Raw genomic sequence first — 23,224 nt, forward strand, 5'->3', positions numbered from 1 at the left:
ACTCAAACAAAAAAGTCCATGTGTGCTGCTGCATAAAAAATGCCACATAAATAATCTATAATTTCTTGCATCCCCCATAATAGTGCAATTTTGTTTATTCAACTCCATCAGCTGAACTCCCATGTCAGGGTTCCCCACTTTCAAAAAACAAACGGTTAATTCTTATGTTCTCCACGACTCTTCCTCGCTCTGGATAAGTGTGTCTGCCAAATTTGTGCAATGTAATGAACAGGTGCCGTGTGAACAAAAATCTAATTGACAAAGATGCAAGAGATCCATTCCAAAATCCATGCATACCCCTTTCATCAAATTTATTTTTTTCTTGTAAAATAATGTGAATATACAGTCTTTACTTAAAAAAACAAAAACATTTGTTAGGTTTAAGAAGCACCTATGTTTCAAGATTATTATATACAACAGATATCATTTCCCTGGTTATTAAAATTCAAAAATTAACAAACCAAAAAAATATTTTTCACAGAAGCATTTTTGATATTTCCTTATCCAATCACAAAGGAAACAAAATACATAAGCAAACAATACAAAATAACAATTACAGCAATTAATAGTAACGTCAGTAAAAAAAAAAGAAAATATGGCCATTGTCTTACCATGACTGTGAATCACATTTTTTTTGCTGCTCAACAGCTACCTCTATTGGCAGAGAATAGGTACTGAAATTCAATGTCACTAGTTCAGGGTGAAATAATTAAATCACTGCATATCCCTAAGACCCTTTCAGGACTAAGGAGTTATTGGGGATTTAAACCTAAACTGTTGGATGCTCTCGTATCTTCACATAGTCTCATGTCTTCACATACATTTATACGCCACTTGTTCCAATTCACCAGAATCTAATATCGCACCAACTTTACAGAAGACACAATGGCCCATTTCAAGGGTGATAGTTAATGCCATTGAAGACTCATTTTTAATCAGTAACTAAATCATTCAGGTTATTTGGGGTCCTAAATTGGCAGTGTGCGACTCCCGCAAATGACAATGCCATGGAAAACCTGCACTTTGACATTAGCAGGTCTTTGGCATTCAACACAATCACAGAATAAACAAGCAAGAATCATGTAAAGTAGTATGGTTATTTTTCATCTGTGGCAAACTGACTATTTGGTCAGAAGTTTGGATCTTGTGGCGCAGAATGTCATCCTTCAGTAAATAGCATGGGAAAGTGCATAATAAAAGTGTACTGAGAAACCTCTGCACTCAGGGTACATTTCACATCAGCTACAATATAGTCACGGCATGGGGCCAGCAGCCTGCACTGAACCCTACATCATTTAGTACTTCATATTCCCCTCTGCCCCTTCCCTGCTTTTCACACTGCGGTCATTCCTCACAACTTTGTTTCTGTAACATGCCGTATTCCTCCAGTCCTGCAAAAGGTTGACTATGAACACTTGAAAAGGGATAATACAAGCTACCTACACAGTGCAACTGTATTTGGCCAGACAGATTTATGTTAATCTAATCCTCCCAGGTTTAGTACATTTATTATATTCAAGATTGGGAGAGCGGTTAGGATTTAAATAACAAGCAAAATAAAAACTCACAGTGTGCAACATGGGAGAAACTGGACAATGTCAAGCAGTTAGCAATGCAGACAATTCAGGACATTTCCACTCGATTTAAAACCATTTTCAGTGATCGGTCAGCTTTTAAATTCAGAATTCTCACATTAACCTCTTGCTAACCTCTTCCAAATAACTGCAGGGCACTTTGCCTCCTACACACAGGCCACCTGACCCTTTCTACCACATCTGTATTCTCTCAAACAGCTGAATCTATTATTCAGATCTTTCTCTGCAGGCTCCATACACACAGTGATTACATAAACGACATAAACTCATTATTTGCCAGAACATTTGCCTACACAGTAGGCAGCGACACAGGGATATGCAGGGGTCATGGGGCAATACTGTTTTTTTACATGAAATTATGAAGAACACAATGGTGATGGCAGTTTTGGGAGATAGGGGAAAGGATGATGGGCTACAAACAGTGGAAATCAACTGGCACTCAAATGCCTTCGGTACTACTGCTTTTGCCATTGTTTTCCCACACATTATAGCCAATCATCAGATAGAGTACACAGTTCCCGGTCAAAGACTACCCAAGTTACAGGCATTGTATGAAAGTAATTAAAGGTGTCCATTAATCTCTGCACTAAACCAGGTTTATTCAATCTGACTTTGACTGATGGATGCGGAACAAAATATGGCATGCTACGATTAGAATAGCTTATACAGATGGAATGGCAGGATTGCGTTTTTGCACAAGTGTCAACTGTTCCACCGAATATGAAGGGCCAAAGCCCATTCTCATCCCTTTTCTACATGACAAGAAATTGAATACATCTCTATGCCACTGTGTGATATTTCAATTGAATGCCAAGGTTTTCCACGTGCACATTGTAATATATTCCAGAGGCAGAAAACATGGAACGAAAGGAATGGCTTTAAAACTCGCATTCACTGCTTTAGTGGTGAGGTCATGCAGTCTGAAAGTACAATCCCCCCCGACAGCTCGTCTTAGACAATTCCACTGAACCTTGGGGACGTGACAGCACTGAAAATGCCTACTCTGGCACTGTGTCACAACAATAAAAGACCATCACAAAACAGTTGCTCATACAACACACACAGCTGAGAATTGACATAGCAGATGCAGCCGCTCAAACCAGCTGCTTTAAATACCACAAAAGAAACCTCTGTTTCGAAGGCAGTTGCTTTGTTGTGTAGATATTACACGCAACAGTTATTAGGCTTTTCTTCCTTTGCATCTATCACTACATATATACTGTGTATATATATCCAACTTTGTTAAAAAATATAGATTTTAATAATAATTACCATTTTGTTACATAAAAATGTTACACTATCTCTTCATGGCCTTCAGTCTGGAATACCCAAGTGCAAAATACACATAAATGAAAGAGCAGGGGAGCAGGTCACAGTAGCTGGGATTACCCAACAGGGCCCCCCAGGTAACACCACCACAGACAGACAAACCAACCCCCAACAATGCTATCCACTGAAACATACACAATTACATTTGCACACATCTCACAACCTCTATATATTGTGGGACGCTTCCTGAAGAACAAACATAAAAATACATAATGGCAAGAACAAGCTATTGAACCCATCTAAACTCATCATTATTGACGGGCTTCAGTGATCTGTCAGAAGGGCCTGACCAATATTGTTACAGGTCAGAGATGGGGTTACTGGTGAAAAACCTGAAAACATGCACTGAAGACCAATTTTGTATAGGAATGGCTGGGGTGTTCCAAGCAGACAATGCCCAAAGAGCTCCAGTCATCCAGTCCGGTTGTTAGTCCAGGAAAGACCATGTTTGCTTATCTTTCAGTCCCACTGCTTTGCTCTGAATCTCCATTTAGTAAAGCTATGGATGGAAGGATCCAGCAGCGAGAGAACATTCTGGAACACAGACCTCACTTGATAGGTTTAGGAAGAAGTATAATCATAAACGTAGCAGACAGAGTGGTATGTTTACCCCATGTAGACTTATAAATAAAAAGCCAATATCACATGCCTTATAATGACCATTTTCTGCATTGTTTCAAGTGCATTTGTTAACATGCAGTTAAACACATACCATATGGCCTAAATATTTTTCAAGCGACACAAGGACAATTTAATTTGATGCTGGCATACAAAAATCTCGGGCCAAACTTTGCGGCTGAAAAACCTCCTGTGGTCCCATTTCCTTGTCCGTCTTTCAGTCATTTCACTGGCCACTTGCTTCCGAGAATGATTGTTGTTCCCAACAGACAGATTAAAACATTCACCGGCATCCATACTGCACAGACGCTACAGCGGCCTGGCGGGAGGACCCAGGCTTTCCCATAACCCACCCCGGTCCCGTCCATCGCCTCCCGCCCTCATCACTTGAGCCGGTCGGAGCGGAAGGAGTCCTCCACAGCAGGATCGGCGAGCATGAGGTCCCCTTCCGCCAGCATTCCCAGCCCCTCCAGAGCCAAGGGGTCCATCCGCAGGGGATCGTCCAGGGAAAAGGGGTCCACCTCGAAGCCTGGAACTCCCGACAAGACGCTGGTAATCTCCTTGGACAGGCCGGGTGGGGAGTCTCCTGAGCAAGGGAGAGAAGAGGGTCAGGGCAGGGCCGCATTTAGATTCTTTCTTTCTTTCATATCCACAGGAAGTTAATCCAGTTTTTCCAACCATCTGAATAGACCAGGGTTCGGTCACGTCGTACATTCCCTTAACACCACGGACTGCCCGTCTAGCTGTTTTAACAAATATGTCTACATTTTCACAAACAAAAAACTTAACCTACAGTGAGGCTCTAAAATTCAATAATGTTATTGTCCAACGGCAGCGATTTTCATCCCAGCTGACACTAAAAGAATAACATGGCACCATTTAAACTAACATTTAACTAACAACTAACATCTAACATCGAGGGCAACATGGCTCAGGCAGTAAGAGCAGTCGTCTGGCAGTCGGAGGGTTGCCGGTTATATCCCCCGCCCAGGCTGTGTCGAAGTGTCCCTGAGCAAGACACCTAACCCCCCCCCCCCCCCCCCCCGAGCTGGTCGGTGCCTTGCATGGCAGCCAATCGCCGTCGGTGTGTGAGTGTGTGTATGAATGGGTGAATGAGAAGCATCAATTGTACAGCACTTTGGATAAAGGCGCTATATAAATTCCAACCATTTACCATTTACCATTTACATTTCAAATAAAGATTTAGTAACATCATTAACCTACCTTAAATGTTTTTTCTAAATCAGGCACATTCATTGTTTTTCAGCACTATGGGGTGATCTTTTGCCTTTTAACCCTGCTCAAGTGTCTACTTTCATTTCTGAGCCTGCAAGAACCCTTAGGGCTGACGGTTTCCATCTTACCAGTCAGGATAATGTTAGGAACGTTGTGGTGCCCCCCGCCTCGACAGTTCTGGTTCGGGGAGTTAGGATACTGCTGGTCGCCCATGCTGTGGAAGTCCAGGGGGCCCTGGTCCCCAGAGGGCTCCTCCTTGATCCGGGGCCTGGAGCCTGAGCAGTGGGTGAAGGGCAGACCTTCTGCTGGGTTCTCCATGTTGAACTACCCCACCGAGGCACAGTGGGGAGTGGGGAGGGGGTAGAAACAGAGAACAGTGGTGAATTTAGCTTGTTATTGTGCACTTCAAATCTGATGAGTCATAGTTATGCAAGAACACCCCTCAGTTAGGAAACATAGTATGCATATGGCGTACCATGAATTAGGGTTTTTCAGCACTGGGGGCACTACATACTCAAGCCCAATCTGTTATCTGGACAAGCCACCAAACAGCCAAAGTGAACTGAATTACGCTTAATGCTGAGCCACGTACATTACACACAATGTTCAAGCAGTGTTTTTGTTTTGTCTTTTATTTTTTTTTTATTTTATTTTTTTTTTCAAATCCTGTTTAGCAGTAGGTTTCACAAATAGTTGGTTGTTGACTGTCCTTCACTACCAAAAATAGTTACCAGAGGACCCACAGAAATTAACAACAGGAGTGACTCAACAGGAACTATACAGGGAAGACCTGAAGACAAAGCTGAAAACACACAATGCACAGAAACAGCCGCAAAGCTCCACTGAAAGACTTGCTGACTTCAGGTGCACTGGTAAAGTGCTCTAAGACCTCATCGGAAGGCAGTGAATAATGCCTGGCATTGCCTGGCTCTGAAACTGTGGATAAACTGAGGTGACATACTTTGAACTACATTTCCCTAATATGTTCTGGGATTAAGTGAGCATCAGAGATAGTGGCATTATGCGGCACAATAACATTACACACATCATGCAGAAAGAAAACATTTTTATAAGTAGGAGTGTAAAAGTATACAGCAATGATTCATTTATAGGCATTACTGCTTTATATTCAGATATACAGTGCCCCCCATAATGTTTGGGACAATGACCCATCATTTATTTATTTATGAGGAGGTATGCTTTGGATCTTGGGCAGTTCCTTCGATCCTCCATACTTTGCTCTTGCCATCACTCTGATAGAAGTTAATCTTCATCTCATCTGTCAACGAGACCTTTTCCCAGAACTGTGATCGTTCCTTTAAGTACTTCTTGGCGAAATGTAACATGGTCATCCTGTTCCAGATATAAAATTGTGGCAAATCAGAGGCAAATCAAGACATAATGGGTCTTTGTCCCAAGCATTATGGAGGGCACTGTACGTAGTTCACAATCACTTCGAGATTGGATTCATGTACAGGTTTTGAAAGCTCATATACTGAGACGCTGATCTGTTGAGGTAAGCTCAGGCCACATGTCCTACCTGCTGGGAGAGGTTCTGGCTCTGCCTGGTTGTGAGCTGCAGGCCCAGATACGGGTCATCCAGCAGAGAGTTCAATAGCGAAGAGTCCTGGTAGGGAGTAGAGACCATCCTATTTAGCATGCCTGCTTTAATACAGCGAAGCACAGCAGCTTAATGTCAAATTCTTCAGCTTTCCTTTGGATTCACAGACCTAAATGTTTCAGCTTCCCTGTGAATACGTTTGGATAGTTTCACACTCCCTTGGGACTTCTGCCATTTGCCCAACAATACATCCTGGAGGCCTAGATGACACTTTTTAATGTAATACACCTGGATGCATTCTGCCCCAACACTATGGTTACTGTAATGTAATGTAATGCCACCCCATTACAATTCAGTAAAACTACTGACACTGGGCTGGCCTCCTGCTCCAAGCAAAGATCCACCTGATCTGGCTCTTTTTAACCTCACTTGCTGGTGTTTTTTAGGCCCAGTGTTTTTAAGTTTAAATAAAGTTAGAATGTTTATGATATGATTTATGCTTGGGTACAACACTGCACTGCTTTATACAACATCATGGGTTTCATTTCTATCCCTGGACAATGCGCTACAACCGATAAGAGGCTAACTTAAGAGGCTTTGGACTCACGCTGTACAGGGCCAGATCTGCAGCCAGAGACTGGCTGATGTGCTGGAGCTGCTCTGGGCCACTCTGCTCCCGTAGATGAGGCTGCAAGTGCTGAGAGTTCTGGCCCTGCATGTCCATGCAAACCTTGTTCTGGTTCTGGTTCTGGCTGGGCCTCTGGGCATGCTGCATTGATGGACCCTGCAGGTTCTGCATGTTCTGCATGTTCTGCATGTTCTGCATGTTCTGCATGTTCTGCAGATGCATGTTCGGGCGCTGCTGATGCGGATGATGGTGCAGCTGCTGCTGCTGCTGGTTGGGCTGGTGTAACGCAGCCTGCGGCCGCTGCATCTGCTGACCCGCCTGAGTCTGCAGGGACTGATGGGACACTGGAGGACCAGGTTGCGGAGGCTGGGGTTGGCTGTAGGGATAAGGAGGTAGCCTCTGGTCCATAGGCAATTTGCTGGTGTCAAGAGGAACGCCCTGTGGATGAAAAGAGGAGGCGCTTGCACATTTTGCGAAGAAAACCAAACTTCACCACCAGTGAAGACCGGATTCGAAAGAGCAGTATCTTCAGGGTGGAGCCTGAAGATTCGCTGTAGTGAGGCCCCAGAGAGTAAATAGCAAAATCTAAAATACCACAAGACCACAAGGTATCTCAAAGAGATGTTAGATTACTTTGAGCACACTGATGATGAGACAGCAATAAGCAATCACAGGGATTACATTTCAAGTGAAACTTGAACAATATCATTAATACAGATATTGCAATTTTGTATAGTTACTTAGTACCCATTTGCCATCTTGATAACTTTACCTGTGTAATGGAGGACAGTGTGGGGGAGATGGTGGGTGAAAACTGGTGGCGTCGGGACTCTCCACCAATGGGCAGTATGAGTGGGCTGAGCTGAGCCCGTCTCCGTGGCGACGTGCTGAGTGGCGGCTGAAGTGGCGAGTAGGAGGAGCAAGATCCTGACCCTCCCACGCCACTGCTGTAACTAGGATTACTGGCTGCTGACTGGAGGGACTGGCTACTTAGGGAGGAGTTACTGAGGGACGAGTGTAGGGATTGGTTGCTAAGAGAAGATGGTAAAGAAGGGGAGGAGCTGAGGGAGGACTGCAGGGAGGGGTTGCTGAGTGAGGAATGCAGGGAGGTGGAGCTAAGGGAAGTAGGGTAGGAGTGGCTGCCGAGAGATGATTTGATGTTAGGGTTGCTAAGCGACGACTGAAGGAAGGAGTTACAGACAGCTCCCTGTAGAGCTGCAGACAGACCTAAGCAAAAAAACAAAAAAACAACAAAAAGCACATCGTCAGATACTCATTTCCTCCTTTTCACACCATCAAGACGGTAGAAAGTGGTTTCCTAGAAAAGCAAAGTTACACATCATCGTTCATCATATAATGCGTGGAGTGACCCTAAAGAGGAAACAAAGAGAGCAGTCAAAGCCTCAACAAGCCGTGTGCCTTCACAGACAATGCCAAACAAACACAATTTACCGTGATTTTGCACGCACATTTGCTAGAGTGAAGAAATCTGTTTGGTTTAGAACTTGTTTGGCAAGTCTGCCTTTGTATGAAAACAGCAAGTCCATGTCAAGAACAACTAAACTGAACACAAACTCGTCCTACAAAGCCACAAACATCCTTCCAATCCCCTTATGCATCATAAAATTTGGCAGACAGCACTTCCTCAAATTGGTGGAATTGTGTATGAAAGGGAAGTACTCTCAATAAATCCCATTATGTAATATTGACTAAATATGCGCTGTCCAAATGTGTACATTAATATCTGAATGAATCGGCACAATGGTTTTGCAGTGTGGCCAATTTTCACTTCTTAATTTTGAAGCTTTCTGTAAGGAAAATACAGAGGGTGAATCTGTAGCTGGTGACCACATAAAGGAGTGAAAGGGAAGCCACGAGAGTTTGAACAGCAAGGGCTCAGCTACGTCTCTCCTCATAGCAAGGATCTTATTAACCTCCAGAAAAGAGGCTAGGTTCCAGTGAAAATAACTCATCAATGTGTTCAATTCCTTAATCACCACAGAATAATAATGTTGCACCCTAAGAGGTACAGTATATGTAATTGCCTATATGTCAGCATTACAGCCTTACCTACAAACACGGAGGTTGTCAATACCGGAACCGAATACAGTATATTACTAACTGAAATCAGCCACAGTGGAGAACATACATCCATCAAACAGCCAAGAGGAATAAACCCCCCCTTCAGTGGAGGTGCTACTTCCTGTGTAGTATGCCTTGACACCTTATGAAGGGCAGAAAACATGCTCCAGCACACATAGAAACATAAAAAGATCTGTTTAACAGATAAGCAACTGCCAGTTAACCTTGCTTATGTCGCACATACAACCCATTTAAACAAACTGACAGCAGAGGCATTCAGTTGAATACCTGAATCAAGGATATCAAAAATCAAAACAGGCAACTGCTATCATGCTGCTCCTGCATTGAAGCTGGAGAAAGAACTTCTCACTCATTTATTAAGCAACCTAAACTGGCCCCATTGGCCACGGCTGTAAATCTCACCCACTGCAATACTCCAGAGAATCAGCAGCAAACGGAATACACAGCTCATAAATACGGAAATTCATTTCAGCAGTAACTTTTAAAAGTAAATCTGGCAAAGCTGCCAGTCCACCTCATGCACCTCCAAAGGAGGGTTTTTTGGTTGTTATTTGGGTTAAACCAGAGTGATTGTAACAGTCGGGGGTTGCTGATAATAGCATAGATGGGTGGTGGTGGTGGCGGTGGGGGTTAAAAGAAAATAAAAAGTGTGTCTTACAGTTGGGAAAATCATTCAGAACCTTTCTCAGTACTTGTTGGTAATTCATTGTAGACTACTTATACTTGTTTTCATATTAAGTCTGTCAATTTTTAACTTTTTTGTTGATGCTCCATATCGAGCTGGAAAGTAGTGACTTCAGCCAAGCAACAAGTGCTGCCACTAATTATTGTTGCATGTTTAATTACACAAACCCATTAGAGTCCACACAGGCTATGTTTTGGTTTGTGTAACCAGTGAAAATTAAAGAAATAATAACAATAATAAGACATAGCTATTGGCTATATAAGACATCTGGCAGTGATTCAGTGCTGCTTCTATTCAATGCAGGGAGAAGCACTGCAGAATTGATAGCATCAATGCACTATCCTGCAAACCAAGTAGCAGATAAGACGACTAGGTTAGCACAGGCCATTTCCACCACCTGTACTGCATTCAGCCTGGTTTCCTGCTGTCTGATGGTACCTGCAGAGTGGAAGGCGTTGCTGGCGGTGATGCCCAGCTGGGTGAGGGTGTTGGTCAGGTTGCCGGTGCTGCAGCCCCCGCTGATGGAGGGGAAGCCCGGCTCCTCTGGGTCCAGAGGGGTGGGCAGGGGTGAGGGGAAGTGCAGGCTGGACAGGTCTGGGAGGGAGCCCCCTGTGTTCAGGGCCAGGGGGATGTGAGGGCTGCTAGACTGCTGGTCCGGGGAGGGGAAGACACTGAAGGACGGGGAAAAATGGGATGAGAGAGAGAGAGAGAGAGAGAGAGAGAGAGAGAGAGAGACAGAGAGACAGAGACAGGATATGTGGAACAAGAGAAGACAAAATTCCATTCAGAACATGAATCTTCTGTGCTCTAAGGCGAGGTGACTCATATTGTGCAGCATCTTGGAGGCAGGGTGAGAGAGATGGAAAGCAGAGAGGAAGGCAGAAGGAAGAAATGCCCTGCAGACAGCAAATAAAGCTCATACTCATACTGGATGTGAGGCGGGTATTAATAAGCACGAAGGTGGTGTAAAAGGAGCGGGATGTAGGGGGCGGGGAGGCGATAGCATTACGGCAACCCTCTGGCAAACCGTGCCTGTTAGAGATGCAATTTAATCAAGGTAAAATATGAATCTGAAAGAGAAGCCAAGGCCATAACATAGGTGGACTGGGAGACATTGCACCAATAACAGAATGCTTCATAACTGCATTAATGTGGCTCTTATGTCAGCATGCTTCTAAAATCTGAAAAACTCAAGCATGCGAAGGCATGAGACGCACAATATCCCACAAGTAAATATTTGCCCCCTTTCCGTAATTATGGAACCAGCAAGATGTAGGAGTTACTTAATTAACCGTTTAATGTCAAATGTAAGGATAAAACACTCATACGTCAAACTCACTTGATACCAGGGACTTCACAGGATTTTGGTCGCGAGGAAAGGATCGGTAACTAATAACGAGAGAGAAGAACCAAGTGCTCATTCTTTACAGAGCTCTAAAAACCAGATTACAGATTATGATTACTAGGAATGCAATTAGACAGCATTGCATTAACACAGCATTGTCAATACCATGTGAAAGGGTACCTTCTTTGAGTCCCAGGGCTTCAGTAGTTTTCCCTCCTCTAGGATGTTCTCCTCAATTGGGGGCACTGGGTATGGGAACACTGAAGGGAGACAGACGGACAGAATGAGGTCTTCCCATTGGTCAGAACCAGGCCAACCTACATTTACCACAAACAGCTCTTCTGTGTGTTTTACTGGCCAATCGTAACTAGGATTCCATGGTTCAATTCTGTTTCTCAGTCATCGGTATGGTTTATATCTCTAGGTCTGCTTACAATAAAAAATAAATACCATATAAAAAACAACACCTGGAGTACTATGAATGCCTTAACTAGAGCTACAGTACACTGTCTACACGTCAAAGATAAAGAATATATATTGCTGAATATTGCAGGCAAAGGTTTTAAAATGGAACATGTGGCTGAAGTGAAAAATTCCACTGAGCTCTCTTATACCTGCATTAAGGCGGCAATTAAACACACCTGAAGCCACGTGTTGCAAACATGGTGTCCTGAAATGGGGGGGGACTATGTATAAACACACTGTAACTTCTACATGCTGAAACCGCAAATGTATAAAAAAGGCCTTTAATAAAATCTGAGAATTTTAACCACATGTTAATTGTGTTATTCCAAATCTAAAATTGTGGCAAATCAGAGGTAAATCAAGGCATAATCGGTCCCATACATTATGGAGTGCATAATGCAGATGGAGAGCTCTCCATATAACCAAACAACATGCTTTATGTCACAGTACAACATGAAACCATTAACTCTTACACCCTTATTGGACATGGCACTGACATGGAATTAGGAGTTAAATGGAAACTCACTCTTTCGGTCTTCTGCTTCAGCCACGCCTACAAAACAGAAAACGAATCCAGTTAGACCACAGAAAACGATGGACCCATTGAAATCATGAAAGTATTGCATGTTTATGTGCTCATAGCATTTCATTTGGTGGAAAATCACTACAAAGGTAACAAAAATACTCCATCATGGCACTGCAAAAGTCAAATCTCGAGAGGAGTCAAACTGGCGCATTCAGTGTTTCAGCAACATTCATTCAGTGGCAGCAGCCCACTGCTGCAAAATTCTCACTGCCGCTGCAAGCATTTCTCATCAATAATCTGGATGTGATCCCTACTGTGCGCAGCACTGCTCTGACAAGCATGAAGTTTCACACTCCCTGAAGCACAGCCTATCCAAATACCGCTAACAACTTTCTGAAACCCCGATGAGACCTCGTCATCAGACCGAGCGAGAAAGGCAGACAGGGCTCATTGAGCTAGGCTTACCAATCCAACATGAAGTAAAAAGTAATAAAAGTAAGAAGTAAGAAAAGAGCTTTTGCAGTGGGCTGACTTAAATTAATATAGAATCCAGAAGAGATTTACAATGAAATACTATTCCTAAGGCTGCACCAACCTACTGTTAATAGGACCCTCGCTGAGGGTGTGTGGGTGAACGGGACTCACCGCTGAGTCTGCTCTGAGGGGTGGGTATGTGGCCCGCGCTGAACCTCTCAGCGGCGTTTGGGTTCATGACGCTGGTGTGCAGGGCCGAATCTGAGTTTGTTCTGCGGAGGAGAAGCAGATATAATATAGAGGCACTGAAGAGGAAAGTGGAGAAGGAATGAAGAAGAATGCAGAAGACACGAGTAGTCTTGGCCAGTGAGAGGGAGAGTGGCCAAACTGTACCGCACAAACTGTCAGAGCAAGGCCATTCCCAAAGACCGAGCTAAATAACTACAATAGGATGTACAATAGGTTCAGACCATACCAGTCAATAGAGATTATACTGAAAGGTTTCCCTAGACCAGGGAAAGCTCCCAAGAGTGAGCTTACAAACCAAGCCAGCACCTGCACACCCCTCAGTCCACCTCAATGAAGGACCCAAAGCTTAGCAGTGAAACACGTCATGCATCGATAACCAGTCAAAGCCAAAGTGATAGATCTACCCTCTTGTACACATGTCAATATATTGAGAGCAGTGCCAATCACTGGAGACATATTGATCATCACCATCTGAAAAATCTATGGCATGATGACAAAGGGAGTCCTTATTCTTGCACTTGAAGTGTAGATCTGTTACTGTCACGGTAGAAAAGGTAGTGAAGGTAACTTAACCGGGGGGGGAAAATAAGTGAGGTCTGGATTCACCTGTTGAGTGCAGTAGTGGGAAGTCGGAACGACTGGTTTTTGTCCATGGGGAAGTTGTTGGACCAGTTCCTTCGTAATCGACAGAAAGATTCCCATTAATTTCCAAATGAAAACAGCAATGGCAGCAGCCATAATTGACTCATAGCAGACAGGCTTGCAGGGAAGGAGGAGGATCAGAGAGAGGGAGGCTGACATCAAAATGGAATTCAAACCCTGCAAATCCTCACATTAGGAATACTGGAGGAATCTTCACTTTCCTGTGAGGCCTCTACATTATATAACACTGTGGAATCCAATTCCATCTAGACTTCAAAGCATCAGTTAGACAGCTATTGATTGGTCCTAGTAGAATTTACAGTGTTGTTTATCAAGTGCTAGCCCATCGTTGACTTCAGAAAACGGGCAGACATTGCTGACACCAGCAGGGATTCCTGTGATGAATCAGACCGTCTCTAAAACGCATCTCAGGCAGTGAAGCAGAACTGCGCCGTGGGGAGATATCCTTGGAATATTGTCGACATTTTTTTTACCCCAAGGCATGTTCCGATTAAGTCTTTAAATTTTTTCCACAATTGCTGCCACAGAATTTAATAAACGAATGAAAGGAAAAGTCTGAAGTTGGAATTTGCCATGGGGAGCCAGATACAGGTATGGCAAATGCAGCTTTCACACACACACATCAGTTTCCCCATCTCTGAGCATGTCATCACTGTTTTTATTTGAAGGAGCAGGAAAGCAAAATGTGGGAGTCATTTGCTCAATAAGTAGAAGAACTCAAGCGTGCGCAAAAACCATGAAAAATATCAGGCAAATAAAAAAGAAAAGGTGCCAGAAGTGTAATAAGCAAGCGGGGTCAAGAGGAGGATACCAGACCAGAAATGAATATTGTCTGGGAACAGACTGCCCCGTGTTAGTCCGGTTAGTGTGAAATTTACCGAAGACAAAGGTCATATGCACCAGTGATCAGAGTTAAAATGGCAAAGCAAATATAAGACAGAAATAGGCATCCTGACGAGCAGCAGTGTCTCTGCTGGCAGGGTAGGCCAGCATTACCTTCTCCAGCTGGGATCTGGAGGTGGAGACAGGTATGCAGAGTTATATGGAGAGCTCTCCATCTGCATAGCTTGTTTAAGGAAGAAATGTGGATATTACTGATTCACAACAAGGGCTACAGTCCAAGTCCCGTGAAATTTACCTGCACGCCCCTGACCACCCGGCCACTCTGACAATGACTTCAGCAACGCTCATTAAATTCAAATGCGGTATAAACTAAAACCAGCCTATATCACTTTTTTGTTTTATTTCAGTGAATATTTAAAGGCTTTGTAATGTTTCTGTAACGTTAGCTATGAACAACCAAACTTTCACCTCGCGCTTTGTTGACCAAAAAGGTGCTTCCACCTTCTAAACCCCATACAACCTGAAAAGCACACAGCAGCCTTGAAAACGGCATGAGCCGAAACATGCCTAGGAAGTAAAAATATAATGAACAGTTAACTCTTTCTGGATCGAGCATCGGAGCGCAGGCCTCTGTGTGCCTTTCAGTCTGCAGTGCTAGCTCACATTGTCAGTCTTTCCGCGGTTCTGAAATGTGCGCGTGCGTTTTCCGCGACGCCCTGTGCCTGGAGCGGGCAGATGGGACGGGTGTGACAGGCGGCATCGCGAAGGCCAACGAGCCAAGGCCTCCCGCTCCCGTCCGACAGCACGGCCAGCTGGTCAGAGCGCGCGGCGCGGCAGGCGGAAGGATACTTGTCTCCTGTAGGGCCGTACTGGGGACACGAACCTCCGGTCCCTCTGGACCCGCTCCACCAGCCCGTGGTGCCGCGTGGACCGACCCGACTCCAGGGCGGAGTGGAGCGCTCCCTGTCAACGGATGAGCAGCAGGGAGGAAGAGAGAAAGGGATAGAGGAAAAAATAACTTCACTATGTAGGAGGCGAGTGCATATTTAGGATATGACTCTTGTGAGATGTAATATGCAATGCGAAAATGCAAATATAAATTCAATGATAATCAGAAGCTGAATTATTTTCATTATTTTCCTTTCATTTGTAAAAAGTAAGTATCTTGTGTCTTACTGAATAATGCAAGAATAAAGTGATTTCACAACCAATTAGAGGCTCTATATCCTAAATCTCATCAAGTATTATGTAACCTTTATCACATTTACCTTAAAAGGTTCATAGTGATTGATCGCAGGTGATACACACTGCCAGGTCTCAGGGACTTACCTGGACATCAGAAGTGTTTCTCCCAATCTGGTTGACGTTGGGCAAAGAGCCTCCATAATACGGTCCCTGGCTTCTAGCCAAACGTACTTTCTGGGCCTGTAGCTTAGAGCAGAAAATACAGGCTAAAACCAGTCATTACAGACTTAAAACACACATCTCAGTCATATTGCTCTATACACATCATTGCCTATGAAAGGCAACAGATTACAACGCCCTACAGGACTCATGCCCGTAGCATAGTGGTTAAGGTAAATGACTCGCAAGGTCGGTGGTTCGATCCCCAGTGTCGCCACAATAAGATCTGCACAGCCGTTGGGCCCTTGAGCAAGGCCCTTAACCCTGCATTGCTCCAGGGGAGGATTGTCTCCCGCTTAGTCTAATCAACTGTACGTCACTCTGGATAAGAGCATCGGCCAAATGCCATTAATGTAATTAATGTAAATGTATTCCACATGTTTCCTATGGACATTGTACGATTTCCTTGACTCAACTGTTCTTGAAAGCAAACTGGTACGCTCAGGGACATTCAGTCCCTTCTTTACAGGAGGAAAACACCAAAGTGGACGCACAGCTACAGCAGTGTGCAGTACTCTACAGCAACAGCAGGAGGCATCTTCACTTCCAGGAAACTATGCAGGGAGGATGCAACAGGATGAACTGACCCTTCAATCAACCAAATGCCACGTTAAAATAAAAGCAGAAAGTAAATTTGGACAGACTGACTGGGACATGACAGAATCACTCAGCTGCACGTGTTACTGCCACCCAGCTTGCAAAATGCCAGGTAGCATTATCTACATCTGAGGCTGCACTGGATCTTATAAAGGGGAGGTCAACCCTGACATAGGTTATGAAAGACAGGAAAAAGCTAAGACATTACACCTCTTTCTGGGCATTAACCACTTCTCCTTTTTTATTATTACATCATGTAGCAAACCAAGGTAACAGTCCTGCTGTTGAGAAATTAATGATTCAGCCACTAACATAAATAGCATGAAGGTTGACAAACTGGACTGGACTAAAAGCAGAACACAAACAGCAGAGAGTAAACGGGCCAAATGACATAAACACATTAATCACACAAGAGAAGTGAAAGGAAATACACACGGTTTTGCATCATTCTGGATCACAGGAAAATGCATTTGCTCTGAGAACAGGGATTAACATTAGTCTGTGAGGCTGCATTAACCTGCAGGGCCCAATGCATTATAGCAGAGCACACAGGAAGCACGACTTTAAAATCCAAGGCAGTGGGAGGTACATCTCTGCCAATCCTCCATTGTCATTGGTCTAGTCTACCTCAAAATGTACTGGCATGGACTATGGAAGGCCAATAATCTCAATGGGATCCTTTTTTTTTTTAAATTTTTTTTTTTTTATACTCATCACCTTTAACTGTTTTTTCCCCAATAATTATTTAGTATACTTGGAGATACCTTTATAGTCAATATATGTATTAGCATAGCAGGATTGTAAATTGGCTAAAGGCACTTTATAATGGGCACTTTGGATATACACTCCACACTCCAGCACTTTTTTTTTTTGTTTTGCACCATTCTTTGCAAACTCTAGAGACTAGTGTGCGTGAAAATCCCAGGAGATCAGCAGTTCCTGAGATACTCAAAGCACCCTGTCTGCCACCAACAATCATTCCATGGTCAAAGTCACTTATATTTTATTTTTTTTCCCCCATTCTGATGGTTGATGTGAACATTAACTGAAGCTCCTGACCTATATCTACATGATTGTATGCATTACACTGCTGCCACACAATTGGTTAATTAGATACTTGCATGAATAAGTAGGTGTGATTAAGTAAAAATGTTCATGATAAAGCGCTCGGTGACTGTATATAATCTAAAACAAAAAGCTAAAGGTCATATCTAATACCGCCAAAACTAATGCTTTGGTATTTGGTAATATCATTTTCAGAACATTTTTAATTGCTTCTCTCATTAGTAAGTTCATATTCCCATGAAAATATTATAGGAAAATCTGTTCACTTTCCATAATTTGAAAATCATTTCAGACAAATCACAACAACGTAAAACCATTTGGGAAAGCAACCGGAACTCTGGAATCAGAAATGTCCAGATATGTATCATCTATTCAAAATGTGACCCAATCTAGATTGCAAGAAAACAGTCAGTTGTACACAAAATGTAATGTTTGACTTAAAATGTATGATTTTACATAAGCTACTTGGGAGAAAAAAAGGTCTTAATTGGCACTACTAACTGTTTGGCCACAGATTAATGGAATAGTTGAATTTGTATCATTAGAGGAACTTGCATCTGACTTGCATAAGGCAATATTTGTAAAATTGCGGTTCCCATTGCTAGCCTATATTGAGGACAGAAACCAAGAGATTATTAGGCTATTATCTAGTACAACCATCCATTCATTACAAGAAGGACTCCTTATTTTATCTTTATAGTGAGATTGGAAGCAACTTTAATGCATGATTCTATGATCTATGTGTGTAGGGCCTTTGCTGGACCTATCCAGATCCAAGTGGGAGACTACAGGCAGGTTTGGTTTGTCTTGCTTTTTTCCCTTTTCTCTGACCATTAACTATGCTTTAAATATCCCAATCAACCACTGACCATCTAGATACTCTGGTGAGCTCTTCCATGAAGGTACAATAACAAACGTTTATCTAAATAACACAAATAGTTGGGTTGGACATTTATAATGTGCAAGTAATACACAAGGCCTCATTAACCAAAGTAATACAAAGGCTGTAACATATGGAAAACGGTGGTTGGGAGTCCTGTGGACAATATGTACTTGGTCTTAGCATCACCTATGGAGATAGGGCTGCAGTCTGCAAGGCAATCCCCAGTTCTTTACAGAATAGCAGCTCCTCTGGTCAATCGGATGTCGGTGCTCTGCTGGCGTCAACCCTGGAACACGTGCCATCTTTCAGAAAGCCAACTGCAGGGGGAATACGCCAGCTGGCTGCACCCATTTTGCAGCACTCGCGCGCTAGTTACCATTTTACCAAGCTGAAGCAGGATGTCAAAACGATGCCACCGGCTAGTCTCACATCTGCAATTGGCCATTCCAGTTTAGGGACTAAGGGACTAATATCACAGAAAACACAAGAGATTCGTTCAGAAAGAGTGAATTAAAAAATGAGAGTGAAGTGAAGAGGTGCAGGCTGTGGAAGTTTCACTGCATACACACAGAACACTTGTAGCTAAAGATGCATGGAAAACTGTATTTGCGCAGGGACTGAAAAACCCTACCTGTGTTTGCAGTGCCTTATTTTATGCACACATATGTCACAAACATTACACAATCACCGGTTTATAGGCAACTTTAAACCAGCTGGGAGCTCATATGAAAACTGGCTTCAAAAGCAGCAGCTTGGCTGCAGGCGACTCTTCTCAAAGTGGAGTGAAGGCTAAGCCAAAAGCAGAGCTACTCCAGCAAAAGGGTGGCTTCATGTTAGAGGGATTCATGCTGACCAAAAGGCTGGATGGATGGGCCATTTTTGCCATCAAAAACAATTGCCTTTTCATCCTCCCCTGTGGCGGATGTCTCCCTTTCAGAACTTCAAATGGGTGCCATTGTTACCCCAGTTTTCTTGCATGGCCTCAATTTGCCGCCTTGAGCCACATCACAAACAAAATCATTGTAATAAACATCCCAGACTCAATGCACTTAGCATTCCATAGTTTGACCGACTTGCATTAATTAATTTCTGGAATGAGAGTGACAATGCACTCTTTTGTACTGCTGCCAATGTACTAATTTTACAACAGTAAACCACAACAGAATGATTCCACACTGAAACTAGCCAAGTCTTTACTCAGTTAACTTATTTGTATACCTTTTGTCCCTTTCTTTCCTTGGATTTCCATTTTGACAATGTTATAGATACAACTGTGAAACGCTATATTGTATGTCACCGTCTTGCGACAATATAAATTATTGTTTGTGAGGTTAATATTACACTTGTTGTTCCACAAATATGAAAATGCTTAAATCAGTTCAATATAGCTAATTTTGCCGCAGTTTTCATATATGCTAACGTTATCACAGCTTGCAAAATACACCAATGCTTTTCAGTGAGCCAGATTCCACACATCCACTTAACCTACTACAATGCTGTCTATGAACTGCTACAACTTTAACCGACTTTAACTCTAACCATGAGTCAAATACATTTCAGCAGTCCACCCTGGAGTCAGACCCGGGAGATCTTGAGCCTCAACCGCTATACTGCACAACTGGCCCCATCTGACTGCATAACGCACCCAGTAGCTGACACTTTCTGGCTATCTGCCACAAAAAGCCAGCCCCACCAAATCAACATCCCAATGGGGAACTGCACATGGGACATGTATCCACTAAGAACCTTGCAATACAGCATTGTATGTGATGGAATTATTTATGTCTCTGCATGTAATGGCCCACTGCCCTGTCAGCAGATCAGGAAGCAGACTGACTTTCATTTACTGATAACACCAGCCACCCCCACATCCAATGCCTCCTGCTCTTAGCCTGATTGGGTGTCTTTTTTTAAACACCTCACATGCTAAAATGTGTACAAGCTGGTGAAGCTGGGGAATTATTTATTAAAAAACAAAAAGGTGAGCAGGAACTACAACTGCCAAAATATGTGCTGAATGCAATGCTCACACTTTACTGTTGCCCTCAAGAGCATCCGTTCCCCTTTAAACCTTCCTTGTGAATGGGAGATTCATGCCAAGTCACACTTACATGAATAAAAAGAAATAAGCATGCCCACTAGATCACCACAATTTCATGCATTTCTCTCAAGGTCAGAGAAGCAGAGTTGATGGCATTGTCCAAGTGATTACTGGGAAGTCAATGTCTGTTAAGCTCAGCATGTGTAACAACAAAATTAGTTGAACATTAACTCTAGTATAAGCTCCCATATTTGAGCATATCCCTTGATATCCTTTCGAGACTCATATCCATGAGTGGGTTAGTTGTAGATAAATGTGTATTAACATCATTCAGATACATTTCGTTTTACATGTTATTTATGCATTTTTGTTCCGGAAAAAAAACATGCATGCCATGCCAGTTAATGTTAGCTAAGCTGTTCAGTGTTAGCTAACGTTACTTCAATAAATAATAGACTAACGAGACAATCCTTTTCTCGTTTAGTTACGTTACGTTATCCAGAAGGCTACAGTGACATTCTGGTAAGTGTTAAGGAACTGTCAAGTTTTAAAACTAAACACCCAACATGCTAACTTAGTAAGCAGGACAACAGATGAACATTGCGAAAGACTAAGCATTAGTCTATCTTGTAATGTTAGCTAGTTTTGACGTGCCAGCAAGATCATCATTAGCTACCCATCGAAGACGGCGATAAACTAGATAGGATAGCTATTGTAGTTTATTCGCTCGCCTGTGTTGTCTGCAAAATTGACTCTTGTCATAGCACGTAGTCTGGTAAGTATCATTAGCTACATTAAATCGTCAACACGTTAAGCGATTATTCTGGCTAAAAAACTAGGGAAAAAAGTAGAAAAAAGGCAAATGCAGCTAGCCGAACGTTAGTTACCTAACGTTATCCAATGCGAAGACGATCTTAACTAACGTTAACAGCGAACATGGTCGATAGAGCTAGGTAGCTAATAGATTGTAGAGCTAGTCCATAAAACCAAGTTACACCACTTAGGCGAAGTTACTTATTTGACAAGATAAATTGGCGAGCTAGCTAATCTAGCTAGTTACCGACTGCCAAGTGATGAAGTTCAGGTAGTTCGCAAGCTAACACCGGCGGATATATGTAAGTTAACTATCTGACTTCAGCTAATTAGCTGGTTGTGTCGTATGATGTAATCTAGATAGCTAGCCACGTAATCAAAATTCTGTTAAATGATAATTATCTAACTAGGCATTAACTAGCTAGCAAACTGGAGGTATCTTTGCACAATAGAAAAGTAACTCATTACCGAGGTAACATTAGATCGCCGAACTAACTTGTCCAATGACAGATGATGGCCAGTTAACCCTCTGACTAGTTTCTGTTGAGTTAGCTTGGCAAGTTCGCCAACTAGCTAGCCAAGTCACATGCTAGCTAACTGTCTGCATATATATATTAGCTAAGTACCTAAAGTCAAGATGTTGCCTGGTATTGGTAACCAAATTAGTCAGTCCCGTTGTCTTATTCCCTGAGAGGCCCGTCTTCTTCGGGTCCTCTCCCTTCCTCCCACCCTCACTTACCCGGGTCGATGTGATATCCATCATAACCTCTCGAAAGGCGGCTGTCTCTTCAGCTTGTCGCTGAGTGTGCAAGGCTATCTTCTCGCTAAACTTTCTGGGATTCGAGACACCGGACCCGATACCCGGTCCGGGTCCGCAACCGCCCGCACCCGTGCCTGTAGCAGACATCTTTTGCTACTTTGGTGAACCGAGTTGACTTGATGGGAGGAGGGCAAAGCGGGAGGGGCGGGGGGGGCATTCTGGACATCTGCCCAGAACGCAATTTGGGACGTGTAGTTTTTACCAGAGAGAATGTGCCTTCAAGAGTCAAAGGTCAGAAGATGAGAAACTACAAGTCCCCTGCTTTCCGCAAGGCGGTGTCGCTGACGTAGGAATACATCCGTCTATGATACTGGGGAAGGTAGTTTATTTACATTTCGAATGTATGGCGCATTCGCAAGGAAGTATTTTTAATAGTCTTTCCCACTTTTGAGTTTGCTTTAATCCTCATATTGGAATAATAAATGACTTCTGTGTGTGTGTGTGTGTGTGTGTGTGTGTGTGTGTGTGTGTATATATATATTCAGATCCCTTCACTTTTTGCACACTTTATTGTATTGTAGATTCAATTTTAAATGGACAAAATTGCCATTTTTGCCACAGTGAAAGCAAGTTTTTAGAAATGAATAAAAAATCAAAAACGGAAATCTGTCATTTCCATAAGTATTCAGACCCCTTGCTGTTGCACTCCATGTAGTCCGGTGCATCCTGTTTGCTTTAATTATGAGAGATGTGTCTAGAATTGATTGGAGTCCACCTGTGGCAAATGAAATTGATTGGACGTACTCAGTGAGCATTTTATTAGGTATTTTAGACTTCTTTTTTTAGACCAGTACATCAGCTTGTTAATGCAAATATTTAATCAGGCAGATATGGTCAAGAGGTTCAGTTGTTTTTCAGACCAAATGTCACTATGGGGAGATATGATCTAAGTGACTTAGATCACATAGAATGATGACCTTAGAATGATTATTGGTGCCAGACAGGGTGGTTTTTAGTATCATCTCTGCTGATTTCCCTGGGATTTTCATGCACAACAGTCTCTATAGTTTGCAGAGAATGGTGTGAAAAACCAAACACATCCAGTGAGCAGCAGTTCTGCAAAAACGCCTTGTTAATGAGAGGTCTGAGAAGGGCCAGACTGGACAAAGCTGACAGGAAGGTGACAGTAACACAAATGTGGATCACTGCGCTCAACCAGCGGAAGACGGAAGAGGACACATGCGTGTTCAGCGGTTATAGTTCCAACTGGTTGGTTGGCATTATATATAGCGCCTTTATCCAAAGCGCTGTACAATTGATGCTTCTCATTCACCCATTCAT

At 43.0% G+C, this 23,224-nt stretch overlaps 1 protein-coding gene across 3 annotated transcripts; it reads right to left on the bottom strand.

Annotated features, from left to right (window-relative positions):
- Window positions 1-286: 286 nt before the first annotated feature.
- On the bottom strand, window positions 287-22,053 carry LOC133139206 (CREB-regulated transcription coactivator 2). 3 transcript variants are annotated; one of them, XM_061258610.1, is made up of 15 exons: window positions 21,863-22,053; window positions 15,650-15,745; window positions 15,170-15,283; window positions 14,474-14,535; window positions 13,421-13,489; window positions 12,737-12,837; window positions 12,092-12,118; window positions 11,281-11,360; window positions 11,095-11,144; window positions 10,194-10,426; window positions 7,740-8,194; window positions 6,947-7,405; window positions 6,319-6,405; window positions 4,907-5,102; window positions 287-4,128 (listed from the first exon to the last, which is right to left on the bottom strand). In XM_061258610.1, exons 1-15 carry the CDS (start codon window positions 22,028-22,030, stop codon window positions 3,926-3,928), a joined length of 2,400 nt encoding a protein of 799 aa, XP_061114594.1. In that variant the 5' UTR covers window positions 22,031-22,053; the 3' UTR covers window positions 287-3,925. The 3 variants fall into 3 exon arrangements, with proteins under 3 accessions (XP_061114594.1, XP_061114586.1, XP_061114603.1); XM_061258602.1 differs by having other exon boundaries at window positions 15,650-15,751; XM_061258619.1 differs by lacking the exon at window positions 13,421-13,489 and having other exon boundaries at window positions 15,650-15,751.
- Window positions 22,054-23,224: the final 1,171 nt, after the last annotated feature.

This window comes from Conger conger, chromosome 1, assembly GCF_963514075.1.
Source record: "Conger conger chromosome 1, fConCon1.1, whole genome shotgun sequence".
NCBI lineage: Eukaryota > Metazoa > Chordata > Actinopteri > Anguilliformes > Congridae > Conger > Conger conger.

Bases quoted from the DNA above. Each gene is read 5' to 3' on its own strand.
- LOC133139206 (XM_061258602.1), bottom strand. From the start codon at position 22,030: ATGTCTGCTACAGGCACGGGTGCGGGCGGTTGCGGACCCGGACCGGGT. The intron at 12,838-13,420 runs GTGAATCCAGAC...TCTCCTCCGCAG, and splicing joins CCCACTACTGCACTCAACAG to AACAAACTCAGATTCGGCCC. The intron at 10,427-11,094 runs GTGAGTTTGACG...CCCGTCCTTCAG, and splicing joins TGTGAAGTCCCTGGTATCAA to TGTCTTCCCCTCCCCGGACC.